The sequence below is a fragment of the Pristis pectinata genome, chromosome 2 (assembly GCF_009764475.1).
Source record: "Pristis pectinata isolate sPriPec2 chromosome 2, sPriPec2.1.pri, whole genome shotgun sequence".
Lineage (NCBI taxonomy): Eukaryota > Metazoa > Chordata > Chondrichthyes > Rhinopristiformes > Pristidae > Pristis > Pristis pectinata.
The window spans coordinates 9,411,338-9,435,251 of NC_067406.1; the positions used below are offsets into that span (position 1 = coordinate 9,411,338).

General features: G+C 45.3%; 1 protein-coding gene across 1 annotated transcript in view; it reads right to left on the reverse strand.

Moving 5' to 3' along the window:
• Positions 1-23,914, reverse strand: part of LOC127580080 (dedicator of cytokinesis protein 2-like) — a 1,107,748-nt gene that overhangs the window by 747,587 nt on the left and 336,247 nt on the right. Inside the window, 1 exon segment of the mRNA XM_052033289.1 lies at positions 8,781-8,887. Within this exon segment, the coding sequence (XP_051889249.1) occupies positions 8,781-8,887 (107 nt within the window).

A 23,914-nucleotide genomic window follows, 5' to 3' on the forward strand; every position in this document is an offset into this window, starting at 1 on the left:
TGAGGAATTTTTCTGCAAAAAAAAACAAAATGCTGGAGGAACTCAGTGGGTCAGGCTGCATCTATAGAGGGAAATGGACAGTCGACGTTTCGGGTTGAAACACTTCGCATGGACTCTGCCTATTTCCCTCCAAAGATGTTATCTGATCCACTGAGTTTGTCCAGCAGTTTGTTTTTTGTTCCAGATTCCAGCATCTGTAGTCTCTTGGATCTTCTGAGGGACATTTATGGATGCGTTAGACTCATAATGCCACAGTCATACAGCATGAAAACTTACCCTTTGTGGCACAGCTTATCCATGTCAACTATCGTACCCATCTATACTAAACCCAATGGGTAGGCACGGTAATGTAGCAGTTAGCGTAACGCTATTACAGCGCCAGCGACCCGGATTCAATTCTGGCCACTGTCTGTAAGAAGTTTGTACATTCTCCCTGTGAGACTGTGTGGGTTTCCTCCAGGTGGTCCGGTTTCCTCCCACATTCCAAAGATGTACAGGTTAAGAAGCTGTGGACATGCTATGTCGGTGCCAGAAGTGTGGCGACACTTGCGGGCTGCTCCCAGGACACTCTACGCAAAAGCTGCATTTCACTGTGTGTTTCGATGTACATGTGACTAATAAAGATACCTTATCTTATCAATTACAAGCACTTGGTTTGTCACCTTCTATGCCTTGTTGATTCAAGTGCTGATCCAGATACTTCTTAAATGTTGTGAGAGCATCTGCCTCCACCACTCCCTCAGGCAGTGCGTTCCATCCTCTGGGTGAAAAAGTTCTTCCTCAGATCCCTTCTAACCATCTTAACCTTCACCCTAAACCTATGCCCACTTACACTGAGGTTTTTTTTTGCAAGGATCACAAGAACTTACAGAAGCCTATCCAAATAATTTAAACTCCTTACTGATGATGGCAGGATATGGATGTGTGCCTCAGGATCACGAGTGCAGGGGTGCTGGTCCAATAACTAGAGCATTGGGCTACCGCATCCTTCTCGGTGGGAGAAGGATCTTGGCCCGAAACGTCATTTCCCTCCACAGATGCTGCCTGACCCGCTGAGTTAGAACATAGAAGAACATAGAGCATAGAACAGTACAGCACAATACAGGCCCTTCAGCCCACAATGTTGTGCCGACCTTTAAACCTCGCCTAAGACTATCTAACCCCTTCCTCCTACATATCCCTCTATTTTAAATTACTCCATATGCCTATCTAGTAATCTCTTGAATTTGACCAATGTACCTGCCTCCACCACCACCCCAGGCAGCGCATTCCATGCCCCAACCACTCTCTGGGTAAAAAACCTCCCTCTGATATCTCCCTTGAACTTCCCTCCCATTACTTTAAAGCCATGCCCTCTTGTATTGAGCATTGGTGCCCTGGGAAAGACACACTGGCTGTCCACTCTATCTATTCCTCTTAATATTTTGTACACATCTATCATGTCTCCCCTCATCCTCCTTCTCTCCAAAGAGTAAATCCCTAGCTCCCTTAGTCTCTCCTCATAATGCATAATCTCTAAACCAGGCAGCATCCTGGTAAATCTCCTCTGCACCCTTTCCAACGCTTCCACATCCTTCCTATAATGAGGTGACCAGAACTGGACACAGTACTCTATGTGTGGTCTAACCAGAGTTTTATAGAGCTGTTTCTCCAGCATTTTGTGTGTGTTGCTCCAGATTTCCAGCATCTGCAGTCTCTCTTGTGTCTTACTAGCACCTAGTAATTGGTTTATTATTGTCACATGTACCAAGATACAGTGAAAAGCTTTTGTTTGCATGCCACCCAGATAGATAATTCTGTACACAAGTGCATTGAGGTACTAAAAAGAAAAAAAGAGAATGCAAAATATAGTGTAACAGTTACAGAGAAAGTTCAGCGCAGGTAGACAAATAAAGTGCAAGGGCCACGATGAGGTAGATTGAGCGATCAAGAGTTTATCTTATGAGGTGCATTAAAGTCTTATAACAGCGGGATAGAAGCTGTCCTTGAGACTGGTGCAAGGTCCAAACAGAGCGAACAGGAATGATCTATATCCCTTGGGAGAGAGATCCTAAACAAGAGGGATTGTTTTGCAGAAGGCACAGAGGAGATTCATCAGGATGTTGCCTGGGATGGAGTATCTGAGAAGAAAGACTGGATAGGTAGGTTTGGTTTTCTTAGAGCAGAGAAGGTTGAGGGAGTCCTGACAGAGGTCCATAAAATTATGAGGGGCATAAACAGGGCAGGCAGTTGAAAACTTTCCCCCTTATCAGAGGTTTTGAAAATTAGAGGGCATAGGTTTCAGGTAAGGAGTAAGAGGCTTAGAGCGGATATATTTTCACCCAGAGGGTGGAGGGGGTTTGGAAAGCATTATCTGAGAGGGGCAGAGGCAGAGACTCTCACATTTAAGAAGTTTCTAAATGAGCCAAGGCATAAAAGGCAACATTTCTCACTGCCTCAGGAAAGCAGCCAACATATTCAAGGACCCCTCCCACCCCTGACATTCTCTCTTCTCTCATCAGGCAGAAGATACAAAAACTTGAAGACACATACCACCAGCCTCAAGGACAGCTTCTATCCCACTGCTATAAGACTCTTTAATAGACCTCTTACAAGATAAACTCCTGATCTCTCATTCTACCTCGTCGTGGCCCTTTCACTTTATTTGTCTACCTGCACTGCACTTTCTCTGTAACTGTGACACAAGGGCAGGCACGGTAGTGTAGCGGTTAGCGTAATGCCCTACAGCGCCAGCGACCCGGGTTCAAATCCAGCCGCTGTCTGTAAGGAATTTGTACATTCTCCCCGTGTCTGCGTGGGTTTCCTCTGGATGCTCCAGTTTCCTCCCACATTCCAAAGACATACTGGTTAGGAAGTTGTGGGCATGCTATGTTGGCGCCGGAAGCGTGATGACACTTGCGGGCTGCCCCAGAACACTACGCAAAAAGATGCACTTCACTGTGTGTTTTGATGTACGTGTGACTAATAAAGATATCTGATCCTATATTCTGCATTCTGTTTTTCTTTCTTTTTAGTACCTCGATGCACTTGTGTACGGAATTATCTATCTGGGTGACATGCAAACAAAAGCTTTTCACTGTATCTTGCTACATGTGACAATAATAAACCAATTACTAGGTGCTGGTAAATAGGAATGGTATGGATAGGTTCCTGATGGATGGGAACAGATGGGATGGGCTAAAGGACCCATTTCTGTGCTCTATGACATGGCAGAGGGAGGAGATTCAGAGGGCAGGGTGCAGGAGGACAAGAACAGACTTTTCAAGTGGGTGCTGGGGGTTTGGATCTCATTGGCTTAAAGAGTAATGGGTACAAAACTCTCACCACATTTAAAAAGTGCCAGGATGGGCACTTATAAAACCTACAGTGTCACAGAGCTGGGAAATGGGGTCAGTCTAGACAGACTGACATGCACACGATGGATCGAATGGCCACCCTCAGCGCCGTGAGCTTCTATGTCTCCGCGGTTCTCTGCTCCTTTGCAGTGAGCTGGCCAGCATTGAGATAACAAGCCAGTGGTTTATGTGCATCTCTGATTGAAGTACCAGCCACTCAGCATGCTGTGTGAGTCATGTCAGGGCACACTTGCATGTTAATGACACGCTGAGCAGATGTTGCCACTAACACTGCAATTTAAGGAAAAGGAATGACTTGTTCGGTAATCTCATGCGGGTGAAGAGGGACGAAGCAGTGTTCGTGCTGGAGCTGGCTGATAATTAAACAGTAACACGACAATCCATCAACAAAAGACTTTGATCAAGTCTCTCATTCAAGTGTTTGGAAGGCTGGTTTTGTAATGCCCACTGCTATGAAATGGATAAAATGTAGGAGAGAGCCACTTGGCCATGCTGATTTTTGGAAAGATTAGTCTCATTTCCATCTGCCTCATGCACACGTCTACGCAGCTGGGTTTTTTCTCCCTTGGACGACCCTCCCTATCACCTCCCACATCTGGTTCCAAATGTCCATCATCCCTCCTTTATCTGGTTCCACATCACCTTCCAGCCCCTGTCTCTAACTTCCCTCTCGTGGCTCCCTCTGCCCATCGTTTTATTGTTTTCAACGTTATGTGTTTCCACCCGTCACCCACCAGCCTCGTGTCTCAACTCCCTCTCCCTACCTGGCTCCATCTGTCCACCTCCCCCCTCCTCATCTGGTTCCACCAATCACTCACCAGTCTCTGCCTCTTACCTCCTCCTCCTGACACCATCTGCCCATCATCCCCCACCTCATCTGGGGTTCTACCTATCACCCGCCAGTGCCTTGTCTCACCCCTCCCTCTCACCTCTATATACTGACTAGCTTCCCTCCATGCCCTCAGTCCCAGTGCAGGGTCTCGACCTGAAACGTTAACTGCCTCTTTGATCCCCTGATGCTGCCTGACCAGCTGAATTTTTAATCTCATTCCCTCCTGCTTTATCCCCCACAGCTCTGCAATTTGGTTCTTTGACAAATACTTATCTAAGTTGGAGTAGGATTTGTATCAACCAACCTTCCCAGCAGTGCGGTGCAGTCCATTAAAAACTGAAGGAAATTTTCCTCAATGCTCCCGAGCTCACATGTATACATTAAGCAGCTTAATTCAATTATTGATGGTGCTTTTTGTATGGGATTCTGACTACAAGCAATTAGCACATTAACTAGTCATTAACTATGGTACCTGGATCCAATCATTGCAGAGTTACACCAAGTCCCATTTACTCATTCAGCTCTGCTCTCTGATCAGTTTGGGCCTCCATCCTTGCAGAAGTGTATTGTTAAAGACCTCAACTTCCTATTCAAATATTTCCTCTCTATCTCTGTGACAGTCCTTTAGCTTTGTAACAATCAGAGATATCTGTGCTCCATTTCTGACTTCCTGACATCATCAATTTTCTCCTATCCAATACCGGAACGTCGACAATTCCTTCCCCACCCCCCAGTAGATTGGTATTGGTACTGGCATTGGTATTGATTTATTATTGTCACTTGTACCGAGGTACAGTGAAAAACTTGTCTTGCATACCGATCGTACAGGTCAATTCATTACACAGTGCAGTTACATTGGGTTAATACAGACTGCATTGAGGTAGTACAGGTAAAAACAATAACAATTCAGAGTAAAGTGTCACAGTTGCAGAGAAATAAGGTGCTAGGTCATGAGGTGCAAGGTCATAAGACATGAGGTCAGAGTCCATCTTAGCGTATAAGGGAACTGTTCAATAGTCTTATCACAGTGGAGTAGAAGCTGTCCTTAAGTCTGGTGGTACGTGCCCTCAGGCTCCTGTATCCTCTACCCGATGCTGCTCGACCCACTGAGTTCCTCCAGCAGATTGTCTGTTGCTCCGGCAGGCATCAGCACTGAACTGGGTTGCTGGAGTGGAGAGGTAGCAGCACTACCTGCTGCATTGCTGCACCACCATACAATTCACCATTAAATCTCTCCTGAGGGGTTGCAGTGAAGAAAGGGAATCAAAATCTAGAGGGCTTAGGTTTAAAGTGAGAGGGGAAAGATTAAAAGGGACCTGAGAGGCAACTTCTTCATGCAGAGGATAGTCCGTATATGGAACGAGCTGCCAGGGGAAGTGGTTGAGGCAGGTGCAATAACACGTAGAACATAGAAGACTACAGCACAGTACAGGCCCTTCGGCCCTCAATGTAGTGCCGACATTTTATCCTGCCCTAAGATCTATCTAATCCTTCCCTCCCACATCGTCCCTTATTTTTGCATTTACCATTTAAAAGACACTTGGACAGGTACATGAATAGGAAAGGTTCAGAGATATATGGGCCAAATGCGGGCAAATGGGACTAGCTCAGATGGGCATCTTGGTTGGCACGGACCAGTTGGGCCGAAGGGCCTGTTTCCATGCTGTATGGCTCTCTGACTTTAACTCCCCCCCTGACTCTCCCACCAGCCTCCTACACAAGGGGTAGTTAACAGTAACCAAATGCTGAATGACTATATGACCCTGAGAGACATGCCATTTGAAGCAGGGATTTAGAGAGAAGCTGGTACTTTAGGAGTGATATCACACCTTCAGAATATCACAGGCCCCGGAAGGACAGAGAAAAACCAAGCAACAAAGAAAAAAGGTATTTTGACAGTCCCATGCTCAGCAATTGAAAACTTCTATAAACAATGAAATATCTTATCTCACACCCTTTCCCGAGGTTGCATTATTGACTCCAGCCTCTGGAAATGAAGCTGGCACTGAAAATCCATCCAGAGCTCTAGTCTGTGAGATCGCACTTTATCTCTGAGTGATTCCCTCTTGGTTTATTGAGCCTGTCGTTCACTTGCTGAAGTACGTTTGACTTCAACTGGGATGTTACCTTAACTGAACCAGTTTGAGGCTTCTAATTTCAATTTTCAAAACCGTTTTTAATGCTTTTTTTCTCATTTTCAAGATAAAGTAATCTTTTCTTCCCTTCATTATCAGTGCACAATACCTGCAATGCGTAGGAACTGCACAAGTCACTGCATTTATTCAGCTGAGCTACACCGGCAGCACCACCCAAACCCAGAACCACTGCCGTAAAAACAGAAGCCTGGGGCACGAGGATCTGTACCATACCACCGCTTGCAGGTTCCCCTCCAAGTCACGCACCATGGCTCAGAACTCCTACATGCCTGTCGCTCTCATTTGCCAGCCCACTCCCACTCCGACATTTCTGTCCGTGGACCTCTTGCACCGTCACAATGAAGTCCAATGCAAGCCTGAGGAACAACGCCTCATCCTCTGTCTGGCCGTGTTGCACCTTTCCGAACCCCAACTTCTGGTGCCTCGATCTTTCTTTCTGTCATTTCTGTCAGTCATCCATCTGTCATTTTGGCTCAGTTTTTCTCTCTCTCTATTGTACAGCCTGGACATGTACCATAGCCTTGCTATTGGCAGCTCATAACACAGACAAAGAACCATAATGTAATTGCAGCCGCTACATTAACTCATTTGGTCTCACCCTATCAGAGATATTTCCTTTGTTAACAGAGGACAGTACAGCACAGCACAGGAACAGACCCTTTGGTCCACAATATCTCTGCTGTGATATCTGTGCCATGATAACAAGTTAATGGAGGAATATAGACCATGTACAAAGTGAGAAAACATGTATGTTTAAACACATATGCTGAGAGCGGGGACGGGTCAGTTCTTATGTAAGATCTTCCACCTGGAACATTAACTCAGTGCTTCTCTCTCCACAGATGCTGCCTGATCTGTCAAGTGTTTCCAGCATAATCCTCTGTCTCAGATTTCCAGCAACTGTGGGTTCTGCATTTCAGCACATTTTTTTCCTTCTCTAATTGACTTCATTTATCCACATCTGGTCACACGCCTGTAGACAGATCGGCTATGATTAATTAGACGGCGCTGATACCATTTGCATTACCTGGACAACCCTGGTCTCCAATCTACCACAGGCACTTCTCTGTTCTCACCACCCTTCCCAGCATGATACTTTTCTCACTTTCTCAGTCTGTCAGGCTGAAACGTTAACTTGGTTTCTCTCTCCGCAGACGCTGCCTGACCTGCTGAGTATCTCCACCATATTCTATGTTCACACTGGTGTGGATATCTGGGGTTGTTTTTATGTAGGGAGCCGTGGTGGTCTGGAAGCTAATGCCTGGTAAGGTGATGGAAGCAGATACAACAGAGGCCTCCAAAAGATAATGGAACATGGAAGAAATTTTCCTGGGGCATTGGGAGAAGACCAGGAAACTGGGACCAATTAGACGGCTTGTCAGAGAGCCAACACAGATACAATGATATAGAAACGGTGCTAGAACATAGAACAGAACAGGCCCTTTGGCCTACAATGTTGTGTTGACATAACTAATCCCTGCTACCTACAGAATGCCCATATCCCTCCATTTTCCTCTCATTTATGTGCCCATCCAAACCCCTCTTAAAAGCCCCCAATGAATTTGCCTCCACCACCCTATCAGGCAACATATTCCAGGCATCCACAACTTCCACAACAGGTGCTTCCTGAAAAGACAGTGGAGGCAGAGATTCTCACAACGTATAAGAAGTGTCTCAACAACTTCTTGAATCACCAAGGCATAGAAGGCTATTGACCAAATGCAGGCAAATGGGATTAGTGTAGAGAGGTACAAGTAACTGTGTTTTTAAAAGACTGTTGCACAGGTTCATGGATAGGAAGGTTCAGAAGGTTGGGGGCCAAACACTGGCAAATAAGATAAGATATCTTTATTAGTCACATGTACATTGAAACACACAATGAATTGCATCTTTTTCGCAGAGTGTTCTGGGGGCAGCCCGCAAGTGTCGCCACGCTTCCGGCACCAAAATAGCATGCTCACAACTTCCTAACCCGGTATGTCTTTGGAATGTGGGAGGAAACTGGAGCACCCGGAGGAAACCCACGCAGACACATGGGGAGAACGTACAAACTCCTTACAGGCAGCAGCTGGAATTGAACCTGGGTTGCTGGTGCTGTAATAGCATCACGCTAACCGCTACACTACTGTGCCTGCCATGGGACTAGCTTGGATGGGGATCTTGGTCAACATGGATCAGTTGGACCAAAGGACCAACTGTATGATTCTATAACTCCATGATATTCAGCAGTATGGAGACAGTGGGGCAAATCAGCTTACTCTGTGCTGTACAACTCTGTAAATCTATGACTAAGTCTTCCATCTTCGGCATGCTGTTCCACAAAATGCTTTGATAAAACATATAGACATTGCTTCTTTTTCCCTCCTCCGAGCGCTATTTCTAGTTACAATTTCAACAGCGAGTGCACTCAGCACACTAGGAATTCCCAGCTCTCACCTTCCTTTCTGAAGAGCGCAGTGCCAACGATTGCTGTCATCGACTGTAATTTCTGCTTCACCAATCGATCCGGAGGAAGGTTCTTGATGAAATCGCGTAACAAGTGGCTACAAACAAAGCAAAAAACAATGTTCTGTTGGCGAAGAATACACTGAATATTCAAGAGATGCATCAGCACATTTGGAGCATTAGGGAGATATCAGCATATTTTGAGAGTATTAAATATTAATGAACTGGCATAATAGTGTCAGATCATCAAATAGTAATTCAATGTAGCTGAAAGATCTGACAATGGAAAAAAAATACAACATCAGAACTTTTTTCCAATTTAATTTCTGGTGTTGTTTATATCCAACCCAGTACATGAGGTCAGACCTAGTGAATGGGATACTTTCACATTGTTTTATCTTACTATGAGAAGAATGTTATAACGTACTAAGATAAGATTTCTTTATTAGTCACATGAATATCGAAACACACAGTGAAACACACAGTGGGGCGGCACAGTAGCGTAGCAGTTAGCGCGACACCATTACAGCGCCAGCGATCGGGGTTCAATTCCCGTCACTGTCTGTAAGGAGTTTGTACGTTCTCCTGTGTCTGCGTGGGTTTCCTCCCACATTCCAAAGATGTACGGGTAGGTTAATTTGGGTTTGAAATAGGCGGCGCGGACTCGTTGGGCCAGAAGGGCCTGTTACCACGCTGTAAATAAAATTTTAAAAATTAAAAAAAAGAAATGCATCTTTTTGCATAGTGTTCTGGGGGCAGCCCGCAAGTGTCGCCACACTTCCAGCACCAACATAGCACGCCCACAACTTCCTAACCCGTACGTCTTTGGAACGTGGGAGGAAACCAGAGCACCCGGAGGAAACCCACACAAACTCCTTACAGACAGCGGCGGGAATTGAACCCGGGTCGCTGGCGCTGTAAAGCGTTATGCTAACCACTACACTACCGTGCCTGCCACGTCACTACTCTTGACTTTTGCATTTACCATCCTCCAGCCTCTCTCAAGGCTTCGTTTATCTCTGGATTGTTTGTGTTAAAAAAAGGTAGGGGAGAAGGATATGGTCGAATGTGGGGGCACCCCAGAGTACGGGGTGGCACAATGGTGCAGCAGGGAGAGCTCAAGTGACCCGGGTGTGGAGTTTTTAAGTTCTCCCTGGGACTGCATCGGTTTCCTCCATGTGCTCCAGAACATGCGGGTTGGTAGGTTAATTGGACGCTCACTGTAAATTGCCCCTAGTGTGTAGATGTGTGGTAGAATCTGGGGGAACTGATCGGAATGGAGTGAGGTTGGTGGAGAATTGGTATAAAAGTGGATGCTTGATGGTGCAACCATTGGACTGAAGGGCCTGTTTCTGTGCTGTATCTCTAAGACTATGACTAAGATCTCCAAATCAAAGTGAAAGTCAAGTTTATTGTCGTATGCACAAGTACACGTATGCACAGGTACAATGAAAATCTTACTTGCAGCAGCATCACAGGCATACGTGGGTATATTTAAAGCAGAGGTTGATAGGTTCTTGTTTAGTATGGGCGTCAAAAGTTACGGGGAGAAGGCAGGAGAATGGGGTTGAGAGGGGAAAATAAATCAGCCATGATCGAATGGCAGAGCAGACTCGATGGGCCGAATGGCCTAATTCTGCTCCTATGTCTTATATTGTATCATATAAGCAGCATTCACGAAAAACATAAATTAAACATAAATTGAACACAATTTTTACAAGAAAGAACCCAATTGGAACATAAAAAAATCCATTGTAGTGCAAAGTGATCAAAGTGGTCATAGTGTTGCTGTACTGTAGTGATTCAAGTTGTGCAGGTTGGCTCAAGAACTGAATGGTTGAGGGGAAGTAACTGTTCTTGAACCTGGTGGTGTGGGTCTTCAGGCTTCTGTACCTCCTGCCCGATGGTAGCTGTGGGAAGATACTCAAATTACCTCCCAAAGAAAATTATTCTCATGGTCATGATCCTTTTCATTGTAGTCGAAACTCATCGAGCTCACCAATGTCCTTCAAAGTAGGAAAAATGCCATCCTTACCTGATCAGGCCATGTTGGTTCATGACCTACCAAAGTGCTGCCTTCTTGGGGACACTTAGGGATGGACAATAAATGTTGGTATTGCTGGTGGCATCCCCATCCCATGATTGAATAAATAAAGTATAGACATATTTATACAGCACCTTTCCTAACTCTGGGCTCTTCCAAAACACCTTACACCCAAAGAATACACGTTAAGGTGCAGTCACCTCAGGAAATGCAGTTGTCATTTAGAGGTGTACCATTGAGAATTAAGTACTGGCCACATATAGCAAGCACTCTCCTGCTCTTCCCTCAAATATTGCCAGAGAACCTTCGACATCAACTGAGAGAGTAACGACACGGTCTTCTGGTGGTGATACAGCTCAGGAACAGGTCCTTCATCCCAACATTTGCACCACCAAGCATTCAGTTTTACACTTGTCCTCCGTCAATCCCACTCTTATGCTCCCATCAACTCCCCCCAGATTCTACCACACATCTCCACCCGCTGAGTTCCTCCAGCAGATTATAAGATACCTTTATTAGTCACATGTACATCGAAACACACAGTGAAATGCATCTTTTGCCTAGAGTGTTCTGGGGGCAGCTCACAAGTGTCGCCACGCTTCTGGCGCCAACATAGCATGCCCACAACTTCCTAACCCGTACGTCTTTGGAATGTGGGAGGAAACCGGAGCACCCGGAGGAAACCCATGCAGACACGGAGAGAACGTACAAACTCCTTACAGACAGTGGCCAGAATTGAACCCAGGTCGCTGGCGCTGTAAAGTGTTACACTAACTGCTACACTACCGTACCTGTTATATTGCTTGTCTTTGAAGATTGTTTGTCTTCGGGTGGCGTTGGGGCCAGGTTACTGGATTCGTATTCATACCTCTGGACCACTGATCTGGAAGCAAGTTCAACTCCCACCACAGCCGTTGCAGAACTTAAATTCATATCATTTAATAAGTTGGGACTTAAATAGTTGGTATTACTACCAGTGATTGTGAAATACAGGAAGGCTGAGAAAAGTTATGTAATTCACCAATGTATTTCAACAAAGGAACCCCCATTGTTGTTATTTGGTACGTACAATATGTAGGTCCCAACCTACTTAAGTACAGAAACTAGGGACAGAAGTAGGCCACTCGGTCCCACTATTCAATGTGATCATGGCTGATCTGCCTCAGGCCTCATCTCCTGTTCTGTGCCAGTTCCCAATTGCCTTCCATTCCCTGAGCTTTCAAAAATATATCTACCTTCTCCATAGTGATCCAGCCTCCATACCCCTCTGTAGTAGAGAACTCCAGAGATTCACCACTCTCTGCAAGAAAGGTTTCTATAACCTACTAACGATACTGCTTCTTAAATGCCCTCTAAAATGGACTCTTGACCTCACAAACTACCTTGTTATGACCTTGCACCTTATTGTCTACCTGCAATGCAGTTCCCTGTAGCTGTGATACGTTACTCTGTATTCTGTTATTGTTTTTACCCTGTACTTCCTCAATGCACTGTGTAATGAATTAATCTGTACGAACAGTATGCAAGACAAGTTTTTCACTGTACCTCGGTACAAAACCAGTACCAATATCAAAATAGCTTAACAATCATTTCAGTTCATGGGCAATTAGGGATGGACAATAAAATTAAACGGTCAAACAGTGCAGCAGCACCCTCTCAGAAATGCACAGGCGTTGCAGGCCTAGATTACAATCTCGTATGGAATTTGAAGTCAATTGTCCGGATTTAGAGCAACCTGCTTACAATACAAATTTCAGTTCTGACGAAGGGTCTTCAACCTGAAAGGTTAACTCTCTGTCTCCTTCCTCAGGTGCTGCTGAATGTTTCACTCATTTATAACATTACAGCTTTTGTATTGTTAATCCAACTAATAGTTTAATTCCAAGTTCACACTGTCAACTTCTGTTGCCAACACAGCACAGCCTCTTCTTCTCCTGAGCTGGGTCCAGAGGCTCTCTATTCAAGCTGTTGCCAGGATGCAGTTGTCGATACCAAAGACGCCATTTCCTGCAACCCTCGAGGGTGATGATAGGCCTGGTACACTTGGGGATTGAGGAGAGAAAGCCCCACCACTGCTCAGCTCCTCAGCTCTCTCTCTCTGCAGAGAAGGCATGAAATGATTGAGGCTTGTCTCAGCCCAGTTCCTCGTGGATCTGAGCCCACCAAATAAAACTGGCTTGGCATGGAATGCTCACCTGGTGAGACTGGTGTGGGCCGTGCAAAAATCGCACACTGATGCAGTGCCTTATTCTGAATGTGCATCCAAGCAACATTTACGGGACAACTGTCTATGCTGATTCAGTTTCTGAATATTTGATACTGGTTATGAGTTTCAAACAGCATATAATTTGCTCTCAGAGCCACTGACTCACACTGCTTCTAGTTTAGACAGACACAAAATTGCAAACATTAAACATGCAGAAATTTTGTTATGACACACAATCTTTTTACTCAGAGGGTTACTAATCTTCGGAATTTTCTACCTCAGTGAGCCATAGATGCAGAATATATTCAAGGCTGAGACTAAGATTCAGAGAGAACAAGGAATAGGGTAAAAAGTTCTGTTGCAGCTTTATAAAACTCTGGTTAGGCCGCATCTGGAGTATTATATTCAATTCTGGTCGTCCCATTATAGGAAGGATGTGGAGGCTTTGGAGAGGGTTCAGAAGAAGTTTACCAGGATGCTGCCTGGATTAGTGGGCATGTGGGTTGGACAAACTTGGGTTCTTTTCTCTGGAGCATCAGATGCTGAGGGGAGACCTGACAGAAGTTGATAAAACTATAAGAGGCATAGATAGACAGCCAGTATCTTTTTCCCAGGGTCGAAATGTCTAAGGGCATGCACTTAAGGTGAGAGGGGGTGAGTTCAAAGGAGATGTGTGGGGCAAGTTTTTTTAAACAAAGAGCGGTGGGTGCCTGGAATGTGCTGCCAGGGATGGTAGTGGAGGGATATACAATAGAGGCGTTTAAAAGGCTCTTGGATAGACACGTGGATATGCAGAGAGTGGAGGGATATGGACCATGTGCAGGCAGAAGGGATTTGTGTAATAAGGCATCATTAGCTTAATTAGCTGGGCGCAACATCGTGGGCTGAAGCGACTGTTCCTGTCCTGTACTGTTCGATGTTCTTTGTTCTAAGTGGTCAAGGGGAAGGTTTGGAGGTTGTGGCCTAATCTCCTCCAATTTCTCATATTTTTAACCATAGCACAAAAATAGGCCATTTGGCCCGACTGGTCCATGTTGGCACTTATCCTTCACCAGAGCACCCCTCGACGCTCTTTACCGAACACCATAATTGTCTGTTCCTTTCTCCCTCAGGTGCTTCTCCATCTTCTCTTGAAAGGCAACTCTGCTATGTTGCCTGCAGTACACCGTGAGGTGACGAGATCCACATCCTGCTCACTCTCAGATTCAAAAAGGTTCCTGATGAATTCTCCGTGGATTTATAGGTGATTATGTTATAGTTATGGCTCCTAATATGACAGCAGTGGAGCCAAATTTCAGAGGTTTAAGGCACAGCTGCAGCTATCTTCTGCTCTTTACACGAGCGAGCACTGATGACTTACTACCTAAACACTCCATCTCTATCCTATCAATATCTCTCAGGCTTTGGCCTGGGTGAAGAAGTCGCGGGTGAGGCCACACTTGAGTATTGTGTGTAGTTTTACATAGAACATAGAACAGTACAGAACAGAACAGGCCCTTCGGCTCACAATGTTGTGCCGACATAGCTAATCCCACAGAGTGCCCATATCCTTCTACTTTCCTCTCATTCATGTGCCCATCCATTAGACGCAAGTATATCATTGAGCTGGAAAGGCTGCAGAAAAGATTCACAAGGATGTTACTGGGACTGGAGATAAAAGGCTTGAGTTAAAAGGAGAGGCTAGAAAAGCTGCGTAATTTTTCCCTGGAGCTTAAGAGGTGTCATGAAGATATATAAAATCATGGGGGGGGGGGCAAAGATAAGGTGGATGGTCACAGTCTTTTGCCTTGAGAGTTAGTGTGGGTCTTCTTGATCTATTGGTGTCATAGAAACAGGCCCTTCAGCCCAATTCACCCATGCTGACCAGGATACCCATCGAAGCTGGTCTCACTTGCCTGCGTTTGGCCCACATCCCTCAGAACCTTTCCTCACCATGTAGCTATCCAAGTGTCCGTTAAATGTTAATGTACCTGCCTCAGCTACTTTCTCTGGCAGCTTGTTCCATATACTGACCACCCTCTTGGTGAAAAAGTTGTCCCTCAGGTTCCTCTTAAATCTCTCCCCTCTCACCTTAAACCTGTTCCCTCTCGTTCTTGGTTCCCCAACCCTGGGAAAAAGACTGTATGCATTCACCCTATCTACAGTAAATTGGTTTATTATTGTCATATGTGCCAAGGCACAGTGAAAGACTTGTCTTGCATACCGTCCATACAGATCAACTCATTCCAACAGTGCATTGAGGTTGTACAAGGTAAAACAATAACAGAATGTAGAATAAAGTGTTGCAGTACAGAGAAAGTGCAGTGCAGGTAAACAGTAAGGTGCAAGGTAGCAACAAGGTAGTGATTTTATACACCTCTATAAGAAGGCCCCTCATTCTCCTACATTCCAATGAATAAAGTCCTAGCCTGCCCGTAACGCTATTACAGCGCCAGCAACCTGGGTTCAATTCCGGCCACTGTCCGTAAGGAGTTTGTACATTCTCCCTGTGTCTGGGTGGGTTTCCTCTGAGTGGTCCGGTTTCCTCCCACATTCCCACATTCCAAAGACGTACGGGTTAGGAAGTTGTGGGCATGCTAAGTTGGTGCTGGAAGTGTGGCGACACTTGTGGGCTGCCCCCAGAACACTCTACGCAAAAGATGCATTTCACTGTTTGTTTTCATGTACATGTGACTAATAAAGATATCTTATCTTATCTGACCCCACACCATAACACAGTCCCTAAAGTCCTAGCAGCTGGTGGTTAGACACAGCTGGGTGGACTAAGCTGAAATGAAGTGAACTCCAACAGGAGGTTAGGTTGTGGAGTCAACACTGGGCCCTGCCAGGCAAAGCATCGTTCCCTTATCACTTGATCATTGGTGTTTTTATAAAAGTATGACATCTCCATGGTCATTTTTGCTGAGGCTGACTCTTGTCTCCCAGATATAGATACTTTCTATATGGCCCTTCGGCCCGTGATGTTGTGCCAACATTTTATCCTGCTCTAAGATCTACATAACCCTTCCCTCCCACAGAGCCCTCCATTTCTCTATCATTCATGTGTCTATCTAAGAGTCTCTTAAATGTCCCTAATGTATCCGCCCCCACAACCTCTGCCGTCAGTCTGTTCCACGCACCCACCACTCTCTGTGTAAAAAACTTACCCCTGACGTCCCCCTTATACCTTCCTCCAATCACCTTAAAATTATGTCCCCTCCTGTTAGCCATTTTCACCCTGGGAAAAAGTCTCTGACTGTCCACTCGATCTATGCCTCTTATCATCTTGTACACCTCTATCAAGTCACTTCTCGTCATCCTTCACTCCAAAGAGAAAAGCCCCAGCTCACTCAACCTATCCTCATAAGACATGCTCTCCAATCCAGGCAGCATCCTGGTAAATCTCCTCTGCACCCTCACTGAAGCTTCTACGTCCTTCCTATAATGAGGCAACCAGAACTGAACACAATACTCCAAGTGCGGTCTAACCAGAGTTTTATAGAGCTGCAACATTACCTCGCAGCTCTTGAACTCAATACCCCGACTAATGAAGGCCAATACATCATATGCTTTCTTAACAAGCCTATCGACCTGCACAGGAACCTTGAGGGATCTATGGATGTGGACCCCAAAATCCCACTGATCCTCCTCACTGCTAAGAGTCTTGCCATTAACCTTGTATTCTGCTTTTGAATTCGATCTCCTGAAGTGTATCACTTCACACTTATCTGGGTTGAACTCCATCTGCCACTTCTCAGCCCAGTTCTGCATGCTATCAATATCCTGTTGTAATCTGCAGCAACCTTCTACACTATCCACAACACCACCAACCTTCGTGTCATCTGCAAACTTACTAACTCACCCTTCCACATCCTCATCCAAGTCATTGATAAAAATCACAAAGAGCAGGCATCCCAGAACAGATCCCTGTGGAACACCACTGGTCACCGACCTCCAGGTGGAATACGCTCCATCTACCACCACCCTCTGTCTTCTATGGGCAAGCCAATTATGAATCCACACAGCCAAGTTTCCCTGGATTCCATGCCTGACTTTCTGAATGAGCCTTCCATGAGGAACCTTATCAAACACCTTACTAAAATCCATGTGCACCACATCCACTGCTCTACCTTCATCAATGTTGTTTGTCACATCCCCAAAGAATTCAATCAGGGTTGTGAGGCACGACCTGCCCCTCACAAAGCCATGTTGACTGTCCCTAATCAGCCTATGCTTCTCCAAATGCCCATAAATCCTGTCTCTAAGAATCTTCTCCAGTATTTTATTCGTCCTTTTAACGTTCAACCTTGTCAAAGAGATCTTGCTCCAAGCTCCCATTCTCTGTTTTACTCATCTGCTAAGTATCTGCTAAGTAATTCTCTGTTTTACTCATCTGCTAACTCATCATTAGTTAAGAGGAACACAAAAAAGAAAACAAAGTTAAATAAAAGAAACATTGAAAAGAAAGTATGAGGGGTCAGTGGGGTTAATTGAAGGGGTTGATATTGACCTGTGGGGGCAAGTTAATCAAAGCGAGGTGAAGTCAGGGCCAGCAACTGCATAACCGATGCAAGAGGCAGAGGCACACAAGCAGCAATAAATATACTGGGAATGATATTAATTTCCAGAGGTTGACATATCACAACAGAAAGTGCAGTGAGATTTGTCTTGGAAGACTGGAAAATAAAAGTCTCCCAAAAGAGCTGTACACGTTCTCCGACATAAAGTAATTAGGCCGTGGTCTTTCAAAAACCGAGTTAAGAATGCAAATGTTCCATCAAATGGTACGTGACTTAACTGTAGATTTCTTTGATTCCTCCAATGCCTTTGGCATTTGTTCGATGCCAAGATTACCTAATTCATCGTCTCATATCCAACTGACGTAGAGAGGGTGAACACACACAATCTTTTTCCCAGAGAAAGGAAACCAAAAAACCAGAGGGCATAGTTTTAAGGTAAGAGGGGAAAGATTTAAAAGGGACGTGAGGAGCAACTTCTTCACGCAGGGGGTACAGGTTTCTGTAGTAAGTGGTTGAGGCAGGTACAAATAACAACATTTAAAAAAAGATTTGGACAGGTACATGGATAGGAAAGGTTTAAGATATGATAACATTTCTTTATTAGTCACATGTACATGGAAACACACAGTGAAATGCATCTTTTGCGTCGAGTGTTCTGGGGGGCAGCCCACAAGTGTCGCCACACTTCCGGCACCAACATAGCATGCTCATAACTTCCTAACCCATACGTCTCTGGAATGTGGGAGGAAACCGGAGCACCCGGAGGAAACCCACGCAGACACGGGGAGAATGTACAGACTCCTTCCAGACAGCGGTGGGAATTGAACCCGGGCTGTAATAGCATTGGAGGGATATGGACCAAATGCTCACAGATGGGAACAGCTTCGATGGGAATCTTGGTTGGCATGGATGAGTTGGGCCGAAGGGCCTGTTTCCATGCTGTATGACTCTATGACAAAGCAATTTTTGAATAAATATAACAAGTTCAATCCATTATCTTTTTAACCAAAACCAGAGATTAAATGTGGAAGCCCTAATGGCTCAATTTTGGATCAGTACAAATGATGGGGTAAAACTCAGTGGAGTTAGAATGAGGGATCGAGGGCATAATACTCCAGGCTGCATTGGAGGTCCATGTCGTTCTAGGATGGAGCATGAGGTGGGGAGGTTTCAGGGGGTGCTGCTCCTGGGTTGGGAGTGGGACGCAGTACATGCCCTGGAACAGCAGGGGAGGCTGCACCTGGGATGGGGATGGGACAATGTTATATATCCACACTAAGGCAGGAGGGGAGTGGGGCTGCTCCCGGGGCAGATTGAGGGTAATACCGGCATTGAGGACAAGGGTTCCCAGGGTTGGGGAATCAAGAACCAGAGGGCATAGGTTTAAGGTGAGAGTGGAGAGATTTAATAGGAACCTGAGGGGCAACATTTTCACCCCAGAGTGTGGTCAATATATGGACTGAGCTGCCAGAGGAAGTGGATGAGGCAGGTACTTTAACAACATTTAAAAGGCACTTGGACAGGTACATGGATAGGAAAAGGTTTAAAGGGATATAGGACAAACGCAGACAAGTGGGACTAGCTTCAATGGGCATCTTGGTTGACATGGACCAGTTGGGCCGAAGGGCCTGTCTCCGTGCTGTATGGGTGGCATGGTAGTGTAGTGGTTAGCGTAACACTATTACAGTGCCAGTGACCTGGGTTCAATTCCCGCAGCTGTCTATAAGGAGGTTGTACGTTCTCCCCGTGTGTCTGCGTGGGTGTCCTCTGGGTGCTCTGGTTTCCTCCCACGTTCCAAAGAGTACAGGTTAGGAGCTGTGGGCATGCTCTGTTCGTGCCGGAAGCGTGGCGACACTTGCAGGCTGCCCCCAGCACACTCTCAGTAAGGCGAAAAGATGCATTTCACTGTGTGTTTTGATGTACGTGTGACTAATAAATAAATAAATATCTAGATAAAATAATTGATGACAATGGAGGGGTGCAATACTGGGTTGGGGTTGGGGAGGGGGAATGCGGTTTAATTAGGTCAGTAGGGGGTTCTGTCCCCAGTTGGGATGGGAAGCAGAATGTAACGTCCACCTGAAGCAACAGGAGGTTTCCTCATTTGGTCTCACCCTATCAGAGATATTCCCTCTGTTCCACCCATCCCTCCTCCACCTCCTCTACTACAGAAAACAAAATTGTTTTCCCTGGTTCCCCAGTTCTGATGAAGGGTCCCATAACTGAAACTTTAACTCTGTTCCTCTTTCCACAGACTGACCTACTGAGTGTTTCCAACATTCTTTTTCAGATTTCCAGCATCAGCCGTTTTATTTTATTTTCAGGAGTCATAGAGCCACCAACCAGGCCCTTTGGCCCAACTCGTCCATGCTGACCAAGATGTCTATCCAAGTTCGTCCCATCTCCCTACATTTGGCCCATATCCCTCTAAACCTTTCCTATCCAGGTTCCTGTCCAAATGTCTTTAAATTTTGTAATTGTACACATCTCTACCACTTCCTTTGGCAGCTCGTTCCATTTACCCACCACTGAAAAAGCTGCCCCTCAGGTCCCTTTTAAACCTTTCCCTTCTCATTTTGGCTATGCCTTCGGTTGTCTGGGTCCTGAGCTCTTGGAATACAGGGAAATTGTGTGCAAAGGAATAGAAGAAATTGGATCAGTCGCTGGTCATCCGACCCCTTGAATCTGCTCTGCCGTTCTTCAAGATTATGGCTGAATTCTACCTCAGCGCCATTCCTCAGCTCAATACGATACCCTGGTTCTCTTTATGTACAGAAATCTGTCATGGAGTCAAAGGGTCAGACAGCACGGAAACAGACCCTTCAGCCCAGCTCATCCATGCCGAACAAAATGCACATTTAAGCTGGTCCCATTTGCCTGCATTTGGCCCATATCCCTTTCAACCTTTCCTATCCATGTCCCTGACCAAGTGTCTTTTAAATGTTGTTATTGTACCTGCCTCAACCACTTCCTCTGGCAAATCGTTCCACATACCCACCACCTTCTGAGTGAAGAAGTTGCCCCTCAGATCCCTCTTAAATCTTGACCCTCTCACCTTAAACCTATGCCTCCAGATTTTGATTCACTTTCCCCAGAAAAAAAACCGTGCACATTCACCCCATCTGTGCCCCTTGCGATTTTATACACCTCCATAAAAGTCACCCCTCAGTCTCCTATACTCCAAGGAATAATGTCCCAGCCTGCCCAACCTCTCCCTTTAACTCAGGTTCTCGAGTCCTGGCAACATTCTTGTAAATCTTCATTGCACTTCTTTCCAGCTTAATGACATCTTTCCTCTAACAGGGTAACCAAAACTGTACACAATACTCCAGGTGCGGCCTCACCAAAGTTAATCCCTGTTTTGAATGAACTCAATGACTGAGTCTCCACATCCGCCTGGGGTAGAGAATTCCGAAGGTTCACCACCATCTGAACAAAGAGATTCCTCCTATGTCCTGATCAGCCTATTCCTTATTTTCAAACTGTAACCCCAGTACTGGACACATCAGTCAGGGAAATGTCATTGCTGCATCTCACCCATCAAGCCTTGTGAAAAAGTAAGTTTCAATCAGCAATAGATTATCAATAAGGAACATGTTTCTATAATTCTAAAGGCTGTCTGCATATGTTGGTTCACTGTAGGTTTTACATCTAGCAATTTGGAAACCTAAAAAAAAAGAGATGGTTTCTTCAGCTAAAGCTAGAAACAAGAAAGAAACTGAAAGCTAAAGAAAGAAACTAGAAACTAAAGTAAGAAAGTGGAAGCTTAATAAATAGAAACTAGAAACTAAAGAATGAAACTAGATGCTTAAGAAAGAAACTAGAATCTAAGTAAAGAAATTGGAAGCTAAAAAAAGAAATTAGAAGCTAAAGAAAGAAACTGGAAGCGAAAGAAAGAAACTGGAAGCGAAAGTAAGAAACTGGAAGCGAAAGTAAGAAACTGGAAAATAAGAAAGAAAACAACACAATTTTAAACACCATTTGAGCACGAAGTGGGAACTTTACCTCATGGGTAACTTTAACCTGAAGTGTTATGTTTATTTGGTTTATGGAAAAATTCATTTAAGTTGTGCTCAAAATGTCAATTAGCATGATGCTAATTTGGGATTGAATGAGAAGGATGAAAAGTGATGTTGGCAGAAGTGAAAATGGAAGGTTTCTGAATCCAAATATAATTGGGATAGAAAAACATAAGTGGGGAAGGGGATCGTAAGGTGGATTCAGTCTGCTTCTGGCTCAACAAGGAAGATGGCATCATTATACTTGTTGAGCCAAATGGAATAAGTATCAATGTGGGAACACTTGGGCAACAGTGATCATAATATCATGAGCTTTACAATAACTATGCAAAAAGATGTACAGCGCTCTACGATAAAAACAGTCAATTGGAGAACGGCCAAATGCAATGGAATGAGAACAGATCTGGCCTAGATAAACTTGAATCAGATCTTGGCAGGTGGAATAGTAATTGAAAAATGGGAGACCTTTAAAGTTTCTGCTACAGTCTAAGTATTCTCACAAGGGAGGAAGACAGAGGAATTAAAGAGAGAGCTTGATGAATGACCAAACAAATAGAGACTAAAACAGAGCAGAATAAAAGAGCATATGGTGGTCTTGATGCAGGGTCTCAAGCTGAAACATGGACCAATACACAAAAAGTACGGGAGGAACTCAGCAGGTCAGGCAGCATCCGTGGAGGGAAATAAACAGTCGACGTTTCGGGCTGAGACCCTTCATCAGGACCGGAAAGGAAGAGGGCAGAAGCCAGAATAAGAAGGTGGGGGGAGGTGGAGGAGCACAGGCAGGCAGGGGACAGGTGAGATCAGGTGATAGGTGAGTCCAGGTGAGAGGGAGAAGGTAGGTGAGTGGGGGAGGGGGAGAAGATGTAATAAGCTGAGAGGTGATGGGTAGAAGAGGTAAAGGGCTGAAGAAGAAGGAATCCGGTCGGAGAGGGCAGTGGACCATGGAATAAAGGATGGGGGAGGGGAGGGGAGGAGATGGGCAGGTCATCAAGGCGGGGGAAGGGAGCCCAGGAATAAGGGAAGAACAAAGGGGGGGGGAGAAAACGAAGGGGTGGGGTAATGGGAAGTTAGAGAAATTGATGTTGAGGATTTATTTCCCTCCACGGAGGCTGCCTGACCTGCTGAGTTCCTCCAGCACTTTTTGTGTATTGCTCCAGTTTCCAGCATCTGCAGAACTTTTTTGTATCTCTGAAACATGGACCATCCCTTTGCCTCTACAGATGCTGCTTGACCCCCTGAGTTCCTCCAGCAGTTTGTTTTTAGCTTCAGATTCCAGCATTTGCAGTCTCTTGTGTCTCCAGTCTAGCGCATGACAGATGCTGGGTTGTTAACACAATTGAAACCAGGCTAAATTCAGGAAGTTCCCAAGGGGAAGTAAAAAAGGGAAATGAGGAAAGTAGTGACAGATCATGATAAAAGTCTAAAAGTAGATAATAAATGGAAATTATGGGCATGTGAACAGGAAAAGGATTGCATGAGGAGAGGAAGAGCCAATCAGGTGCATACACATAGAGGCAGAGGGCATATCTGAGGTAATACATCAACATTTCACATCAGTCCACCAAGAGTTATGTATGCTGAGGTATCACCAAAGGAAGATGTCACTGAAATTCTAGAGTGGTTAAAAACTGATAAACAGGAACCACAAGAAAGCTTAGTTACTCTTCGTGGATACATATCTGGTTCAGGTGGGATGTATTCGAGCTTGTTGGGGGAAGTAATGGAAAAACTGCAGAACCCCCGAGCTATAATCTTCCAAATTGTATTGTGTAGTTGTGTGAAATATCGGTCACCTAGCTGCCGGAAGGGATGTCATTCAGTTGGAAGGGGTGCAGAAAAGATTCACGAGGATGTTGCCGAGACTGGAGGGCTTGAGTTATAAGGAGAGGCTGGACAGGCTGGGACTTCTCTCCATGGAGATGGAGGAGGCAGAGGGGTGACCTTTTACAAAACCATGAGGGGCATGGATGTCTTATTCACAGGGTAGGGGACATAGAGGACATAGGTATAGGGTGAGAGGGGAAATATTTAAAGGAGACTTGAGGGTCAACTTTTTCACACAGAGGATAAGATATCTTTATTGGTCACATGTACATCGAAACACACAGTGAAATACATCTTTTTGCGTAGAGTGTTCTGGAGGCAGCCCGCAAGTGTCACCATGCTTCCAGCGCCAACATAGCATGCCCACAACTTCCTAACCCGTATGTCTTTGGAATGTGGGAGGAAACTGGAGCACCCGGAGGAAACCCACGCAGACGCGGGGAGAACGTACAAACTCCTCACAGACGGTGGCCAGAATTGAACCCGGGTTGCTGGCGCTGTAACAGCGTGACACTAACCGCTACACTACC